The sequence below is a fragment of the Bufo bufo genome, chromosome 4 (genome assembly GCF_905171765.1).
Source record: "Bufo bufo chromosome 4, aBufBuf1.1, whole genome shotgun sequence".
Classification (NCBI taxonomy): domain Eukaryota; kingdom Metazoa; phylum Chordata; class Amphibia; order Anura; family Bufonidae; genus Bufo; species Bufo bufo.
This window is the reverse complement of record NC_053392.1, coordinates 494,145,086-494,163,552: the sequence shown is the minus strand read 5'-3', so window position 1 is coordinate 494,163,552 and position 18,467 is coordinate 494,145,086. Positions and strand designations below refer to the sequence as shown.

The window sequence follows — 18,467 nt, the reverse complement described above, 5'->3', positions numbered from 1 at the left end:
CTTTCTAGGCAGCAGTTGAAGAACGTCTCAAACAACTTCAAGAAGCACATCGAGATTTTGGCCCTACCTCCCAACACTTCTTGTCTAGTAAGTTGTAGATGTGAATTTCCTGTCTAACCCTACCTGCATTAATCTGATCACAACAGAATGTGACATGGTGCCTTTAGATGTCATCATTTAATCATGTATGTACTACTTAAAGAGGTTTTCTAGAAATAATTACTTTTTATCTAATGTCTGAAGCCTACCTCCTGAAACAGAAAATTCATACTTACCGGTTACCGCCACTTCGGTCCTCCTAGCCCCATCACCACTGTGTCCAGGTTCTGGTCCCCAGAGTTTTTACATCTGGCCATGCATGGACGTGGTCACATGCTTCGCAGCAGCTAATGTCTTCAACAGTGACGTGGCCACAAGCTGCACATCACCACTGTAGCCAGTCATTGGCTGTAGTAGAGCATGTGACCATGCCCATGCAGTGCCAGATGTAAACACTCTGGGGACCGGAACAAGGACCCAGCGGTGGCAGCGAAGAGGACCAGAGTGGCGGGAATCAGGTGTCTGTCACTTTTCTGTTTCAGGCAGGCAGCGAGCAATAGATAGAAACGAATTATTCCTGGACAACCCCTTTAAAGAGGTCATGTCAATACTCTGCAATGTGTGCTTTATTAAACAAATAATTCTGGAGTCGTTTTTCTCATAACCCTTTGTTGTTCCTCTCCTCTGTTACTACACCTAAAAATTTTGGAATAAATTGACAACTGAGCATTATCATTCCACTTGTCACAAATGTGTGTCTATATACAGTGTGATAGTAATCATTGGACAATGTAGCTGCACACCCCCTGTCAGTAATATACAGTTTTGAAGTTATACATAAATCTCTGGGAGGAATAATAGAGAAACAATGCATCATAGAAAATCCACAAAGAGGAGAGCTCTGTTCTTTTTCCTTGTTATTAATACTAGAAATGTATTAATGAATCTGCAACTGGGTGTTACCAACTGGGAGTGTGTCCCTGCACAGTTTTACACTGAAAGGGCTAACAGGACAGCCGTGCATGGATACCCCCCACATTAGTAATATCGAGTTGTAGGTTCATTAATTTCTAGTTCCAATAACTGAGGAAAGGAACAACATACTGTAGAATTACATTAAAAGTTTCTCCAAGTTGCAGGTTGATGGGTATTGCATGAGGAATACATTTGTAAAACAGACATGTCAGGAGTGGTAACAGCAATTTAAACGCATCGGACTCGCACCGTTTGTATGTGGCAGCTCCCGTCCTGACTTCCTAGCACTGACAGAGTTGCATAGCATTGACACAATGCTGTCATTGTTATCCAATACATTCCAGAACTGTAAGAGTTACATATCATCATTAATCAGTATAATGCTATGCGACCCCGTCAGTGCTGGGAGGTCAGGACGGGAGCTGGCGCATACTTACACTACTAGTCCGATGCGTGGAACTCGCTCGTCTTAAAGGGACTATGTGTTTTTATCAGTTCCTTTTTGTTAGGAGGTTCCCCAGGCAATGACCTCACCACATCTTATCTCCCTTCTGTGACCCGAAGTGATCAGCTGTAATTTTCTGCGGATTACAATTTCCCTGCATTGTCACCACTGAGGAAATCATGTGTAACACAGCTCCCATTAAATTCAATGAGCTGTGTGTAAAACATGAACGGGTGCTGTACTGAATCGGAGGTATTAGAGGCGTACCTAACTGTCCGGTTTAATATATCTCATCTCTGTACAAAAGCCCTGTGCACACGAACTAATGGGGATCCTGAAACAGAATGGCAAACACAGTCTTATGGAAGACATCTCGCCACTAAAAGCAAGGAGTAGAAGCGTTATCTATTGTTTTCAAATATTCATACGAATGTAGAATTTTACATTTAATTTGCTGTAAATTGGTTCTTTTAAAATGTTTTCTTGATCATTTACGTGTTATTATAACCAATAAATATATAAAAAATAATTATTTGTTTTTTGTCTTTTGTTTTTCATCCATAAACGTCTATTTTTCCTTACCCTTTCAGCTTCAGTGCAGCTTCCATGGCAACGATCCGTTTCACTTAACAAAGTGCCCTACTACATTAAGTAAGTTTTTCTTCATATTGTTTCTGCTTTGCTGTTTCGGTTATTTATGTGTGAATGTGCATCGTGGGGCTAAAGCGAGGTGTGACTGCAGAGTCTTACTTTCAGTGCATTTATTGTTAAAAATATTCAAAATGGTGAAGTAGCTGTCTGAGGCTTCATTCACATCACCGTTTCCAGATCCGGCAGGCTGTTCTGGCACAGAGCAGCCTGCTGGATCTCGCAGGATCTGGCTTTGGCGGATCCTCCACTTCACCACCTGCTCCCCAGTCCCCATTAATTGGAGTGAAGTCTGGTGGTTATCTGGACGATTTCCAGCATAAGCAGGATCTGGTGTTGGTGGATCCTCTACTTCACCACCAGCTCGCCATTGACTACAGTGAAGTCTGGCGGTGACCTGGCCGATTTCTGGCATAAATGCTGGGTTTCGGCCGGACAAAAACTGCTGCATGCAACGTTTTTTTTTGTCCAGCGGACAGCTGGCATTTATGCCGGATCAAGCAGAACGGAGATGTGAATGCCGCCTTAATGATTGGCTGAAGTAGACTTTAATGTGAAGGTACATCAAGCATATCTAAAGCATCTGACCACGACTTCTTATTTAAAGCTATATGTTGTTTACTCTGTCGACCTCCGCTTACTGAACATAATGCATAGGGACATGGAGATACACAATTCATAACAATACTATTGAATTGGAAAGCGATGCTATGGGAGATAAGCAAATTTAAAAAAATTCGTTTTGGGTCTGATTCGGCCAAATCGCCCATGCGATTTGATTTAGGGCCATATAAATTCTACCCAAATCAAAATTGCCCTGATTGCCTCTGATTGAGTCTCTCTTTCTTTATCTCTCTCCTTGATTCTTTTGAATCACAGAAAAATAAAATTTGGTAGACTGAATTTTCTAATCAATTCGCTCATCTCTCAATGCTATATATTCATTTTTATCCAAATGTATCCTGAACACATCTTCTCTTTTCTGTGCATGTAAATAAATATCCAAACCATGTAAAAAGCTCACGTTAAAAAATGGACGATAACTGTAATCTGTATAATGTTTTACATAAATGTGAAGACTTGAGACTTTGTAATATATCTTACTTGGAATATATTGCATATTCCTTACTTTGAAGCACCTTGTAGGACCCCTGACCCACCTGTAGACTCTCTGCTCAATTCTTAAAACTTGTGTCAAAGTTTGAAAAAAGTGAATATAATAGAGGGAGAGGAGGGAGATGTAGCTGAACTTTTTCTTTCTAAGGTCACTTTCACACTTGTGTACTTTTGTATTTTGCATCAGCATTTATAAGCTAAAACCATGGGTAGGTCCAAAGATTAGAGCTTGTAATCTTTTCATATACGTTTTAACAGTTTTTGTTCCAGTTCTGGTTTTGGCTTACAAATACTGATGCAAATACTGACCAAAATAGGCAAGGAAGCCATGAGAGCTGACATCTGATTGGTTCAGAGTATATATCATGGCTTTCACATCTGTTATCACTTTTGTTCTCTAAATGGTTTTGTTACTAGAGGCCTATAAGATAAAACTGAGCTGATATGATATGATAATTTTACGCCAATATTGAATGTAAGCAATATCGAGCAATATTTAAAAATGAGTCGCTTAAGCTCGAGAAAAAAGCAGACTAGTTGTGTAAGGTTCATGTTCTTAAGAAGAGAAAGTAAGTGGTTTTTTTGAATCTAAAAGTTCTTCCAGTGAAGATTGCTGCAAACCTTTGAGTCCAAAGTTGCATTCTAGGAACAGGTAAGAGCGCAATTTGTGCATGTAACCAAAAGCATGTTTTGTCTATGGTATATTTCAAAGTACTTAAACATATAAAGTAAACTGCAAAGGTTACAAAATAAAGCAAAACGTTAAAACTTGTCGTTTGCAAATGCACACGTAGCTGGTACTAGTAGGAACTAATCTTGTGTCATGAAAGTCCAGCCTTCAGGCCAATACTTTCAAGTTGCTCATACACATAAGAAAAAAGTCTGTCAAAATGGCTGGCCAATTCAGCTGTCCCTCACTGAAAAAACATTTTTGATGGCCAATGGTACACTTCTGTCTGCTAAGAATGTGGTCTGTCAGGTTGGGAATTTTCTACATCAGTGTGGCATGACTGGCTGATCAGCTGCCACTTTACATGGGCACATCACACAGGTTTTTTTTAGTTTTTTTTTAAGTAAGAGATCTTCCAGTTTAGTCCAGTGTGTTGCTGGTGGGATATTTTGCATGAACAATCCCACAGATGATTAGTCAATCAAACTCTTATGTGTATAGCTAGCTTAAAATGGCCCTGTCAGTATGATCAACCCTATTAAGCCAGGCATACTGCCTGGTAGGGTTGATCGTGCTGATTAAGAAGATATATTTTTTCTGTACCTGTTAGCATTGGTGAGATATGAGGACTTGTATGCATGTGCAATTTAGCATTTGGAGCACCAAGGGGCAGACTGTAGCACTTTGAGCACTGCTACAGCAACACTCTAGTGCTTAGAACACTCCCACCGAGAGTTGATTGACAGGGCAAGACATCTAGTGTTGCCTTATCTTCTGTGCCTGTGCTGTGGCTCACCAACTCAACTCCTGCGCTATAGATCTGCTGCTGCTTGCCGAGCAGTGCAGATCCATACTGGACAGGTGCCGATGACGTGATTGAACCCGGAAGTGGAAGCGCCAATGTCTATGAAGCCACCAGCGTTGCCACTTTCGGGTTCCATAACGTCATTACATCTGCCCACTATGGATCTGCACTGTTTGGCAAGCAGCTGCAGATCTATAGTGCAGGCGCTGCGTTGGTGGTCATTGCGCAGGTGCTGAAGACAGGGCAAGACGAGATCTCAACAACGCTAATGTATCTGTATATCGTTTTAATCAGCATGATCAACCCTTCTAGGCATTATGTCTGGTTCAATAGGGTTGAACATGCTGATAGGGCCGCTTTAAAATACAACTATTGATTGTCCTAAGTAAGGGCTAACCTGTAAATTTAGCTATTACATTCTTTAAGGGGTGGATTGGCCATAGACCCTACAGGGAAATTTCCTTGTGGGCCGATGCCTAGGAGGGCCACCCAAGTCCTCCTCACGGCCACCAGCCAGGTTTATAATGAACTGATTCTCTCTTACGTATCTGGCCAGCAGCTGCAGGTGCCCTCCTGAATTCAACTGTATCAATGTCCTCAGGACAGTGATACAGTTGAATACTGTGGAGCAAATGGCAGTATATTGTGCTGCACTGTGGTATTTGGTTCAGCTGGGGTGGTATATTGCTCTGCACTATGGTATTGCTAGTCCTGCCTACTTGTGTTGTCCCTGCCTACATTTGTTACCCCATCTTCTGTCAAGTTGGATCCACCTGCAACATGGGGCCACTTTTAGTTCCCAGTCCACCCCTGCTTGCTTTACAATTCTTTTAGCAAACTCAATTTGCAGATTTTAAATGACTGTATCTCTTATTTTATTAGATTAATGCTAAAACCTAATAAAGAGGTTGGCAACTGCTTTCCATAATGCCATATTAGATCCTGCTCAATATCTAGAATAGAGCCTCTAATAATCAGTGGCTCGGCTCTGCTGGGGCAGGACATAGCATTCTGGTTTCCTTTGTGCAGACACGGCAGTGGGGGAGGGCTTCTACTGCAGCCAGTTGCCTTACTGTACGAGACAGGTCTAGTCTGAGATTTTTAAGAATGATGGGAAAGAATAGAAGATCTCCTAGAATACATATATTTGTAATGTGATTGCAATATTACAGCATACAGAGTGGAAAGTATTTTGGGAGCAACTGGAATTTCTTTTGATTGTGTTGGTATTTTCTAGGTATAGTAGGCATTGAAATTTTAGTGGATCCTTTAGTTACGAACAACTTGAAACAATTGAGTCGTCCATATTCTGACGTAAATCATTTTAGAATCCGGTGTCAGAACTTCAGAAGAAATAACAATCAATGACTATAATGGCAGTATTGTCTTGTTAAATACTATTCATTGACTTATATCTGTACAAACAGTGGACTTCCTTGGTATAAACCTTATCTCTCTATTTGAAGGTGACAGTTTTTTCCATGTTTCTCAAAGCTGCTTAATGGATTTGATGTGACCTTGTCATAGGCAGTGTTATTATTTGATATAAATCTGAGCTATGTGTTATAAAATTGACCTGCTTATGATTTTTAGAGGTGCAATGTCACAGCAAATGCCACTCACTAGCACCAAGTAATTATAGTTTCCTTCCAACGCTTATTAACTAAGTGTGATGGGGGAAAAATTAATGGTATTTTCATTATGTTGATTCATAAATGAGACATAAGATGCGTAGATTGCATATAATACAAATATGTGCATATAACCTAACACAGGGATGGGCACACTGCGGCTCTCCAGCTGTTGTAACACTACAAATCCCATCATGCCCTGCTGTAGGGTGATAGCTGTAGGCATACTGGGAGTTGTAGTTTTACAACAGCTGGAGAGCCGCCGTTTGCCCATCTCTGACCTAACAGATTAGCTGCTTTATAAGATGAGCTAGGAATAACACATGAGCAGAGTTCTCTTCATGTGTTTGTCAAGACTCCTGTTTGTGGCCTATCTCCGAATGAAATTGAAGCATAACATGGACTCCTACTCTAAAAATGAGCAGAGATTTGAATTAATAAATTAATAGTTTCACTGAAACTATGGGGGTAATTTATGAAGCTGAAATATACCTATATTAGGCTACTTTCACACTTGCGTTCGGAGCGGATCCGTCTGGTGTCTGTACAGACTGATTCGCTCCTATAATGCAAACGCTTGCATCCGTTCAGAACGGATCCGTTTGCATAACTGTTTTTTTCAGATCAGATTTTTCACTTCGTGAAAACTCAGATCCAACAGTATATTCTAACACAGAGGCGTTCCCTTGGTGATGGGGACGCTTCAAGTTAGAATATACTAAAAGAACTGTGTACATGACTGCCCCCTGCTGCCTGGCTGGTGCTGCCAGGCTGCAGGGGGCAGACCCCCCTTCCCCTGTATTTAACTCACGGCCCCCCCTCCCTCCCCTGTATTTAACTCATTGGTGGCCAGTTCGGCCGGCCTCCCCTCCCTCCCCTATATTTAACTCAATGGTGGCCACCAATGAGTTAAAAACGGGGGGGGGGGGCGGCGGCTGCACTGGCCACCAAAGAGTTAAAACGGGGGGGGAGGGGAGGCCGGCCGCACTGGCCACCATTGAGTTAAATATAGGGGAGGGAGGGGGGGCCGGGCCGAACTGGCCACCAATGAGTTGAATACAGGGGAGGGAGGGGGGGCCGCACTGGTCACCCGTGAGTTAAATACAGGGGAGGGGGGGTCTGCCGCCTGCTGCCTGGCAGCACCTGCCAGGCAGCAGGGGGCAGTCATGTACACAGTTCTTTTAGTATATTCTAACTTGAAGCGTCCCCATCACCATGGGAACGCCTCTGTGTTAGAATATACTGTCTCAAATCCGATGGTATATTCTAACATAAAGGCGTTCCCATGGTGATGGGGATGCTTCAAGTTAAAATATACCATCGGATTGGAGAAAACTCTGATCTGATGGTATATTAATAGGGACTCCTGACTTTACATTGAAAGTCAATGGGGGATGGATCCGTTTGCAATTGCACCATATTGTGTCAACGTCAAACGGATCCGTCCCCATTGACTTGCATTGTAAGTCTGGACGGATCCGTTTGGCTCCGCACGGCCAGGCGGACACGAAAACGCTGCAAGCTGCGTTCGGGTGTCCGCCTGCTGAGCGGAACGGAGGCCAAACGGTGCCAAACTGATGCATTCTGAGCGGATCCGCATCCACTCAGAATGCATTGGGGCAGTATGGATCCGTTCGGGGCCGCTTGTGAGAGCCTTCAAACGGAACTCACAAGCGGAACCCCGAACGCAAGTGTGAAAGTAGCCTTAGGCGTATTTCAGTCTTCCATTTAGAACTGGCGGTGGACCTGCGCCTCTTCATAACTCCGGCGGATCCACCGCCAGCTTAGGGGTGCCCCTATACATCAGTCTTCTCAATATATATATATATATATATATATATATATACACTTACCTAAAGAATTATTAGGAACACCATACTAATACGGTGTTGGACCCCCTTTTTCCTTCAGAACTGCCTTAATTCTACGTGGCATTGATTCAACAAGGTGCTGATAGCATTCTTTAGAAATGTTGGCCCATATTGATAGGATAGCATATTGATAGGATAGCATCCCAAAGATGCTCTATTGGGTTGAGATCTGGTGACTGTGGGGGCCATTTTAGTACAGTGAACTCATTGTCATGTTCAAGAAACCAATTTGAAATGATTCGAGCTTTGTGACATGGTGCATTATCCTGCTGGAAGTAGCCATCAGAGGATGGATACATGTTCTCATTCTGTTTACGCCAAATTCGGACTCTACCATTTGAATGTCTCAACAGAAATCGAGACTCATCAGACCAGGCAACATTTTTCCAGTCTTCAACAGTCCAATTTTGGTGAGCTCGTGCAAATTGTAGCTTCTTTTTCCTATTTGTAGTGGAGATGAGTGGTACCCGGTGGGGTCTTCTGCTGTTGTAGCCCATCCGCCTCAAGGTTGTGCGGGCTGTGGCTTCACAAACGCTTTGCTGCATACCTCGGTTGTAACGAGTGGTTATTTCAGTCAACGTTGCTCTTCTATCAGCTTGAATCAGTCGGCCCATTCTCCTCTGACCTCTAGCATCCACAAGGCATTTTTGCCCACAGGACTGCCGCATACTGGATGTTTTTCCCTTTTCACACCATTCTTTGTAAACCCTAGAAATGGTTGTTCGTGAAAATCCCAGTAACTGCGCAGATTGTGAAATACTCAGACCGGCCCGTCTGGCACCAACAACCATGCCACGCTCAAAATTGCTTAAATCACCTTTCTTTCCCATTCTGACATTCCGTTTGGAGTTCAGGAGATTGTCTTGATCAGGACCACACCCCTAAATGCATTGAAGCAACTGCCATGTGATTGGTTGACTAGATAATTGCATTAATGAGAAATAGAACAGGTGTTCCTAATAATTCTTTATTCTCCTGCTCTAAAACATGCTGCCTGCAGATAAGACTGCATTAGCAATGTGACGGCCTCCTTTTAAATTTAATGAAGTGAACATATAATTAAATACACATTTTTAAATTTAAAAAATATCTCCAAAGGCATAGGTATTTAGGGGTCCATCAATTTTATTCAGACTATACGGTTATCAGTCCATTTCTAGAAAAAATCTAAGACATTTTAGATGTATCAGTAACGTTTGTAGGTGACCTTTAGTAGATATTTCAGATAAAATCTGGCTTGCTTTTTTGTAACATGTAGAATTGAGAAATTATATAAGGCAGCTGGGGTTTGCCCTACACAAACAGCAGTTCTAGTATGTAGGATAACAGCTTGGCAGGGACATATATAAAATCATATGTGTTCTGGTATAAAAAGCTGAGGCCACCATGCAGCACGGGGACACTAGTACCTGTGTATTGCAGCAGCACACTAAGTTCATTTTAGGGTGTTTTTTGCTTGAAAAGTAAAGGATTTGCAGCCATGTCCAGCCCTGTTAATGATGAGCTGAGTTCAACAGAAAAACATCAGGATGTTGATATTTTTTGGGATTAATGATCCTGAAGCAATTAAACTCGACATCATGAGATATTTCATGCATACTTAACTTTACGGTATGAAAGCTGGCTGCTCAGAATGTGCAGTAAGAAAAAGGTTCACGACACTCAAGTATAGAAAATAGAAAATCACTGTAAATATTTATTGAAGCCACCATTAGTTTTCAATATTTATGGCCAACGTTTCGGTTCCTCCCAGACCTTGTTCACGGCCTACAAAACATGATGTACATTTACAAAAATTAATACAAAAACTAGAAAACATAATAATGAAAAACAAAAGAATAAAAAACAAACAAACATAAAAGACAGAAATAACAATCAATCTTATATGAACATAATCAAATATTGAACATACAGCATAAGGATCGTTTGAATATCTAATTAATTCATCCTTAATGCATCGAAACTACATTGTCATAATGGTGCAAGGAGACAAACCACATACGGTACATATCCAATAATAAAAGGAATAGGTAAGGCATATATAGATAACAAGAGATATATTGATAAATGCTGCTCCAATATATAACAGAGGGAGCAATGAATAGTATGACAAAAGCATTAAGACCACTAGAAGATAAAATTTCTAGCACTAGTACATACCGTACATCCAATCTGGTATTATTATGGAGTAGGGTGTCGTTGTGAGGATCACACCGCCCATGCCCAGATTAAATAGGGCAATCGCAGCGCAGTTTCTCCAACACGTGACCGACATTTGAAGTCATAAGTAACGTGCGCATGCGCTGAAGTGAACTATGGGCAAATAAGGAACAACCTTATGTTCATATAAGATTGATTGTTATTTCTGTCTTTTGTGTTTGTTTGTTTTTTGTTTTTTTCTTCATTATTATATTTTCTAGTTTTTGTGTTAATTTTTGTGAATGTATATCATGTTTTGTTGGCCGCGAACAAGGTCCGGGAGGGACCGAAATGTTGGCCATAAATATTGAAAACTAATGGTGGCTTCAATAAATATAAAATTTTCTATACTTGAATGCCGAAAACCTTTTTCTTCCTCCCATCTTCCTCCCATCACTGAGCACCAAAGTTCGCTTATATGTGGAGTGCCAAAATTGTGTACATTTTTTTCAGTATGAATATGTTAAATTTTTTTGCTCACCATACTACAAGGCCTCATGCACACGACCATGTCATTATTTCAGTCTGCAAAAAATGGATCGCCCAAATTATGGATACCTTCCATGTGCTGGACTCCATCACTCCATCAAAGGCATGAGTCAGAAGGGTCAACTAGCAGGCCCTTGTTTGCCTGACTTGTAAATCCGCCTCATTGTTACACAGATTTAATGGCCCACATGGCTACAGAAAATAAGAGGAGTCGGGACCCATACTATTTCATACTGGGTTTAGAGCCTTTAGAATGCTTATTCGGGCTTAATAATTCAGCATTTCTGTCACATATTTGCTTAAGGAATATTTTCATCTCCCAGAGGAATAAAGAATCATGTCTGAGATTTTGTTCAAAGTCGATGGAGATGTTCAAAAATCTACCAGGACTTTTTGCTTCCTTAAATATATGATCAATTGTTTCTAAGACAATAAAATATTGAAGGAAAGTATATATTTACAAGAACCTTTTGTCCGAAAATATACAAAAAGACAAATGTGAAATACGTCCTATTAGAGAAAAGCTCAAATAAATCAGTGCCAACGAGTTTTACATATTCGCAGCAATTCAGTTTTTCAGCTATCAAATGGGAAAACATTTTTGCTCCTGATTAAAGAGGCGGATGACACTTTGAACTAACACTTGAAAGGAATTGCACAGAGACTTGTTATTGCTGAAGATTCTTTTGAGATAACTGGAGTGAGCTTAAACCTTGAGATAAAGAAGACATTATGATATTTCAGAATTCATTGGTTTGTACATAAGCCCACGTCTTGAATGAAGAACACTTTAACCTTTCATTTAAATTGCTACCTACCTGATTTGCTCATGTATAATTTGTCCTAAATATCATCAGAAACACTACATAAGAAGGGATCAAGCAGTTAAGCAGTACAGATGTCTTCCTGTGTATTTTGCGCATTGTCCATACAGCCAACGTAATCCTCAGTTCCTAACTTCATTCATTGTGTTACTTGAAATCCTTACGGTAGACTTCAGTATTCAGCACTAATAGATTTATTTATATGGATCCCACATTCTGCCTAGTTTTCTTCTGATATGTGCAAGTCTTACACCTACTCTACAGTCTTTTCCCTATTACCCTGTGCATCCTATGATGGAACATTATTTTCTCTGTATGTTTTAAATTCAGAATGCATACATACTGGTTTATTACTGAGTTCAGTGTATAAATTGCATTTAGTAACTCCTAAGGTCCCTCTAGTAGCACTGCAGACAGAATTTCAGCATTTAAAGACTATGGACACCTTTGAGATGTAAAAAATATTGGTGTGAACGCTAGTGGCTACCTTCAGTTAAACAATGTTGAACTAGGACTGCAGTATTCATTCCTTTATTAATATTCAAATCCTGTGATAAGCAGTTTGGTACAGTTTGCTCTGTGTGTCCAGGATTCTGCTGCCATCACTAGTTGTTATGTTTCAGAAAAGCTTCATTACTGGACTGCGTTCTTCTAATGCTGTACCACCCCTGAGGGATATCTTCTTCCTTGTGCTCACAGGCCCTGATTCTCAGTGGTGAATAGTTATCCTTTCCTCTCCCGGTCTGCCATGGGTTATCTCCTGTCTCTCTCCTTACTAATACACAGCGTGTATGATTTAAATCCTCCTCCCTATCTACACTCTGATACTATACAGCCAGTGTGATCTGCTCTTCATGAACATTTAGATGCTTTCCTCTCTGCAATCTGTTCTGTAGAGTACAACCTCCTCCCCCTCCCTGCTGGCATCTCTTAGGCTGCATTCACACGTCCATGGTGTGTTGCGGACCCGCAAATTGCGGGTCCGCAACACACCAGCCCGGCACCCCCATAGAAATGCCCATTCTTGTCCGCAAGCTGCGGACAAGAATAGGACATGCTCTATCTTTTTGCGGAGCTGCGGACCCAAAGATCGGGGCCGCGCACCGCAAATGCGGATGCGGACAGCACACTGTGTGCTGTCTGCATCCATTCCGTCCCAATAGAGAATGAATGGGTCCGCACCCGTTCCGCAAAATTGTGGAACGGATGCGGACCCATTTTGCGGACGTGTGAATGGAGCCTTACACTGAGAAAAGGAGAGGAAGAAAAGTGACAGCAGATGAGCCAACGGCATCCAGGAGTAGTGTGACGTTGGCTCCATGTCAGTACAATCAGTTACTCTATGCAAGGGAGTTGTAGAGACTGTAAAGAAATAACATGATAGGAAATTTTTATATTTAGCAAGTTTGGTTTTGCATTTGGGAAACAAGTAAAGCATAAAAATGTCATTGCATAGGTGTCCATAGCCCTTAGAGATGTTAATGCGGGGCATTTGTTTGGAGCTTTATATAAAAGAAACGTTGCTCTGGTACCTATAAAGAAATTGATGTTCAAGCATAGACATTTACCAGATAAACTGAGGAAGAAGCACAGTCCAAGTAGAATTTTGGGCTTAAAAGCAGCCTGAAGTTTATCCCTAAAACCCTGAAGATGTATTGTGTCATTACTCTTAAGATGCTTTCTGCCTTCAGTTGAATGTGGGAAAATATCCCATGAGGTATACTTTGGTGAATAATTAGCTACCTCAAAGGGGTCTAACTGGAATTCAGTATTGATCACCTATCCTTAGGATATGTCATCAATATGTAATCGGGGGGGGGGGGGGGGGGGGGGCTAGTCAGACTAGGGTTGAACGATATCAAAAATATTCCCACGATAACAATATTAAGAAATTTATCGCAATAACAATATATATCGCGATAAATGCCCATTTAGAAGAAAAAAACACTTGGGGCCACAAGGAGGCATTATACTGTATGGGGCAGCCACAAGGAGACGTTACACTGTATGGGGCAGCCACAAGGAGACGTTACACTGTATGGGGCAGCCACAAGGAGACGTTACAATGTATGGGGCAGCCACAAGGAGATGTTACACTGTATGGGGCAGCCACAAGGAAACGTTATACTGTATGGGGCAGCCACAAGGAGACGTTACACTGTATGGGGCAGCCACAAGGAGACGTTACACTGTATGGGGCAGCCACAAGGAGACGTTACACTGTATGGGGCAGCCACAAGGAGACGTTACACTGTATGGGGGCAGCCACAAGGAGACGTTACACTGTATGGGGCAGCCACAAGGAGACGTTACACTGTATGGGGCAGCCACAAGGAGACGTTACACTGTATGGGGCAGTCACAAGGAGACGTTACACTGTATGGGGCAGCCACAAGGAGACGTTATACTGTATGGGGGCAGCCACAAGGAGACGTTATACTGTATGGGGGCAGCCACAAGGAGACGTTATACTGTATAGGGGCAGCCACAAGGAGACGTTACACTGTATGGGAACAGCCACAAGGAGACGTTATACTGTGTGGGGGCAGCCACAAGGAGACGTTATACTGTATAGGGGCAGCCACAAGGAGACGTTACACTGTATGGGAACAGCCACAAGGAGACGTTATACTGTATGGGGGCAGCCACAAGGAGACGTTATACTGTATGGGGGCAGCCACAAGGAGACGTTATACTGTATAGGGGCAGCCACAAGGAGATGTTACACTGTATGGGAACAGCCACAAGGAGACGTTATACTGTGTGGGGGCAGCCACAAGAAGACGTTATACTGTATGGGAACAGCCACAAGGAGACGTTATACTGTATGGGGGTAGCCACAAGGAGACGTTAATTGTTATACTTTTATATGTCATTTTTCACCATTTCGGGTATCTGTAACTAGTCGATTGACTTCTAGTAACAACAAAAACATTACAGGGTTAATTCTGTACCAGAACGAGTGGTTTATAGTAGGGATGTCCCGATACAATTTTTTTTAGACCGAGTACGAGTACCGATACTCTTATTTAAGTACTCACCGATACCAATTACCGATACCAATTATAACAATTAAATAAATAACACATTTATTTTGTGACCACTGACCAACCGAAAGTCCAAAAAACAGCCCCCAGCCTCTGATCAGCCCCCCAGCCTCTGATCAGCCCCCCAGCCTCTTATGTGCCCCCCAGCCTCTGATCAGCCTCTCATGTGCCCCCCAGCCTCTGATCAGCCTCTCATGTGCCCCCCAGCCTCTCCCTCTTATCAGCCCCCTCTGGTAACTCAACCTCCCCCCCCCCAGTATTAATCATTGGTGGCAGTAGCCACAGGGTCCCCCTCCTCCCCCCCATCATTGGTGGCAGTGGGCAGTGCACCCCCCCTCCCTCCCCAGTATTAATCATTGGTGGCAGTGGCCACAGGGTCCCCCTCCCATCATTAGTGGCAGTGGGCAGTTCCGATCGGAGTCCCAGCAATTTAATGCTGGGGCTCCGATCGGTTACCATGGCAGTCAAGACGCTACTGAAGTCCTGGCTGCCATGGTATGTTAGTGAGCAGCATTATACTCACGTGCGCTGTGGCCGCCGGGCGCTCCTTCTTCTGTCTGTGCGGCGCATTTCTAATGCTTATAGCATTAGCAATGCGCCGCACAGACCTATGAGAAGGAGCGCCCGGTGGCCACGGCGCACGTGAGTATAATGCTGCTCACTAACATACCATGGCAGCCAGGACTTCAGTAGCGTCTTGGCTGCCATGGTAACCGATCAGAGCCCCAGCATTACACTGCTGGGACTCCGATCGGAACTGCCCACTGCCACCAATGATGGGAGGGGGACCCTGTGGCCACTGCCACCAATGATTAATACTGGGGAGGGAGGGGGAGCGCACTGCCCACTGCCACCAATGCAGAGTCCGAGACTGAAGAACATTCCGGGCACCCAACCTCTGAGAGGATGCTGTGATCTGCGCAATTATCCCCTCAGGTGCCACACCTGGGGGGTTAATTGCGCGGATCACAGCGTCCTCTCAGAGGTCGGGTGCCGGGAATGCGAGTCACAGAATTCCTTCCCCCACGCCGAACTGCTAAGAGCGCCGCCGCAAGCGGCCAGCAGGTATTGGGGTCATTTGCACGAGTACAAGTACTCTGCAAATGTCCAGTATCGGTTCATGCTGGGGCGGGCGGCCGCGGACGCAGATTTAGAAGCAGTCAGCGTATATGACAGCTTCTATGACGTCACAAAATACCGCGGTAATTAGGAAACAGCGATATCGCCATATCGCACTGTTTTTAATTCCGCAGTATATCGTGATACCGGCATATCGCCCAACCCTAGGTCAGACTCCCGACACCACTGGCAAATCAACGGTTTGAAGGGGCAGCAGCGTTCAGGTGAATGCTGTTTCCTAATCTTCACCCTGAGCTGTCACATCCATCAGTCTCATGGCCTTTGTGCAGCTCAGTCCCATTCAAGTGAATGGATTGAGATGCAATACCAAGCACCATCGCTATACAATGTACGGTGATGTGTCTGGTATACGATGAAGAGGTTATATTGCCCGTCTGAGCGGCCTGTTCAAATAGCTGATTGCTGGGAGCTAGACCCCCCAATTGATCAGATATTAATAACCTATCCTGAGGACAGGTCATCAACACTTAAAGGGGTATTCCCATCACAATGATCACTGTTAAATCTGTTAATGATTTGACAGTGATCATTTTTCTAAATACATTTTATTACCCAATTCCCACCCTTTTTGAGAAAATAAGTTCCCTCTTACCTGATTGTTGTCTTTCGTCTCCCCTGGTTACGGCCACCTCTCCTGTCGAGCCCCACCGGGCCGCGCTTGCGCAGAAGACTGAAGATTCTCTCCCGGCCGGGCCGCGGAATGTCCTGAACGCGCACGCCGCCGCGCATTCGCCATTATGACTTCTTCCTGGCCAGTATAGTACAGAGCCGTGAACGCGCACGCCGGCTCTGTACTATACAGGCCAGAAATAAGTCACCATGGCGCATGCGCGGCGGCGTGCGCTTTCAGGACATTGCGCGGCCTGGCCCGGAGAATAACTTCAGTCTTCTGCGCAAGCGCGGCCTGGCCGGGAGAAGACGTCAATCAAGCACCGCCGAATCCAGGAAGTGAACGTCGTGCTGGACGAAGGTAAGTATGAAAACTGAAGATGGGAATACCCCTTTAATTCCCAGAAAACCCCTCTAATCGCCATTGAAGGACATTGTGTCAAATCACTGATTCAAAATAGTCAAGGCCTTGGTTTACCATGCTTTTTATTTCTTCATTTTGTTTTCATTTCAATATTTGATTTCCACCTATGCATGCTAAAATATTTCTGATATGTCTCTTTTACACTCTGTATACATTTGAAATAAAGTATTCATTATCAACCAACTTCTATATTTGCAGTAATCATATTACGGTATAGATTTAGCTGTACACAGGGGAGGTGTTATCATTGATAGCATTCCCTGTGTAAGTATGTATACAGAGATAGTTGTCAGTCACTGATAGCTGTACACAGGGGCGGTGTTATCAGTGATTGACAGCATTCTCTATGTAAGTGTGTATACAGAGATAGATGTCAGTCACTGATCGCTGTACACAGGGGAGGTGTTATCAGTAATTGTATTGTGTATTATGCAGCATATCTATACGGGTTTTAAAATGTTTTGGTAGTCTCAGAATAGGATTTTAGATGCACTTTTTGCCTCTAAGAAGTCACCAGGACAGGTTTTGTTTAGAATACGAAAGTCAAATATCAAAGTCAAAGTAATGTTTTATTAAATTGGGGTTTCAAAAAGCATTTGCACCAAGATATTAACTTATACCCTATCCACAGGAAATAAAATTAGTACTTGGCTAGCTTCGGCATCTCCATAGAGCTGAATGGCACGTTGGACATGCATTGTGTGCTGCTTCATCCAAACGGGGGAACATGGTCATATTCTAGTGTTTGGCAGAGACCCCCACCAGTCGGACCCCTGTCATTATCCACCATTTTTTGGGTAGGGGATACATTGTTGACATGGATTTTGGCACATCATCCGGAGATCTTTGCGGCAGCAAATGAACATCAGCAAGGAGCTTTTTTAGATTTCTGGTGTAATGTGCACCATATTAGTGAATGTGTCAGTCTGCAGAGGTCCCATCCATGCCCTGCAGCTCATGGCTGCCCATTTATAGAAGAGACAAAAGTCAAACATTTGCAACTTTTCTAACCAGAAAACAGGCATAGAAGTTTCAAACATCCCCTCCTGTCCAAATGTTTGCCCTGTCTACCTCATAGCATTTGTCTTTCACTATCCTCTATTGAGATACACTGTACTGTATGTGCTAAAACATTGAAAAAACAATGGTATAATTATATTAAAATTGCTTACTTGGCAAGAACTTTACTCTAGGCAACAGCAGTTTAATTCTGCAAATTTCCATTATGGCCAGTCCTGATCTAACAAAGGAGTAAAAATCAGATTTTCCACCTTATAAACCCATTGGATGATAATAATAGGTTAAAAACATGCACAAGAAAGCAGTATCTATTGAAATATACCATGTATGAGCTGCTTAACATGGAGATAAGAGAACTCACCAATTCCTTAACTTTTGGAGACTGCAGTTTGCAAGCTAACAAAACTAATAATATGCATTCCCGTAATGAACAGATTGCATGTTGATTTTGTGCTGTTGTTTTTTTTTCTTGTGAATGATTTACCTTGATGCGGTGATGAAAATAGCAATTTACA

General features: G+C 42.9%; 1 protein-coding gene across 6 annotated transcripts in view; it reads left to right on the top strand.

The window, feature by feature from the left end:
* UTRN (utrophin) overlaps positions 1 to 18,467 on the top strand; it is a 683,920-nt gene that overhangs the window by 512,006 nt on the left and 153,447 nt on the right. For 4 of the 6 annotated variants that reach the window (XM_040429571.1, XM_040429568.1, XM_040429573.1 and 1 more), the window contains 3 exons: positions 9 to 87; positions 2,050 to 2,110; positions 3,819 to 3,875. In XM_040429571.1, coding sequence (XP_040285505.1) covers positions 9 to 87; positions 2,050 to 2,110; positions 3,819 to 3,875 — 197 coding nt within the window. The remainder of the gene's footprint in view (positions 1 to 8; positions 88 to 2,049; positions 2,111 to 3,818; positions 3,876 to 18,467) is intronic. The other 2 variants (XM_040429574.1, XM_040429572.1) reach the window with 1 other exon arrangement.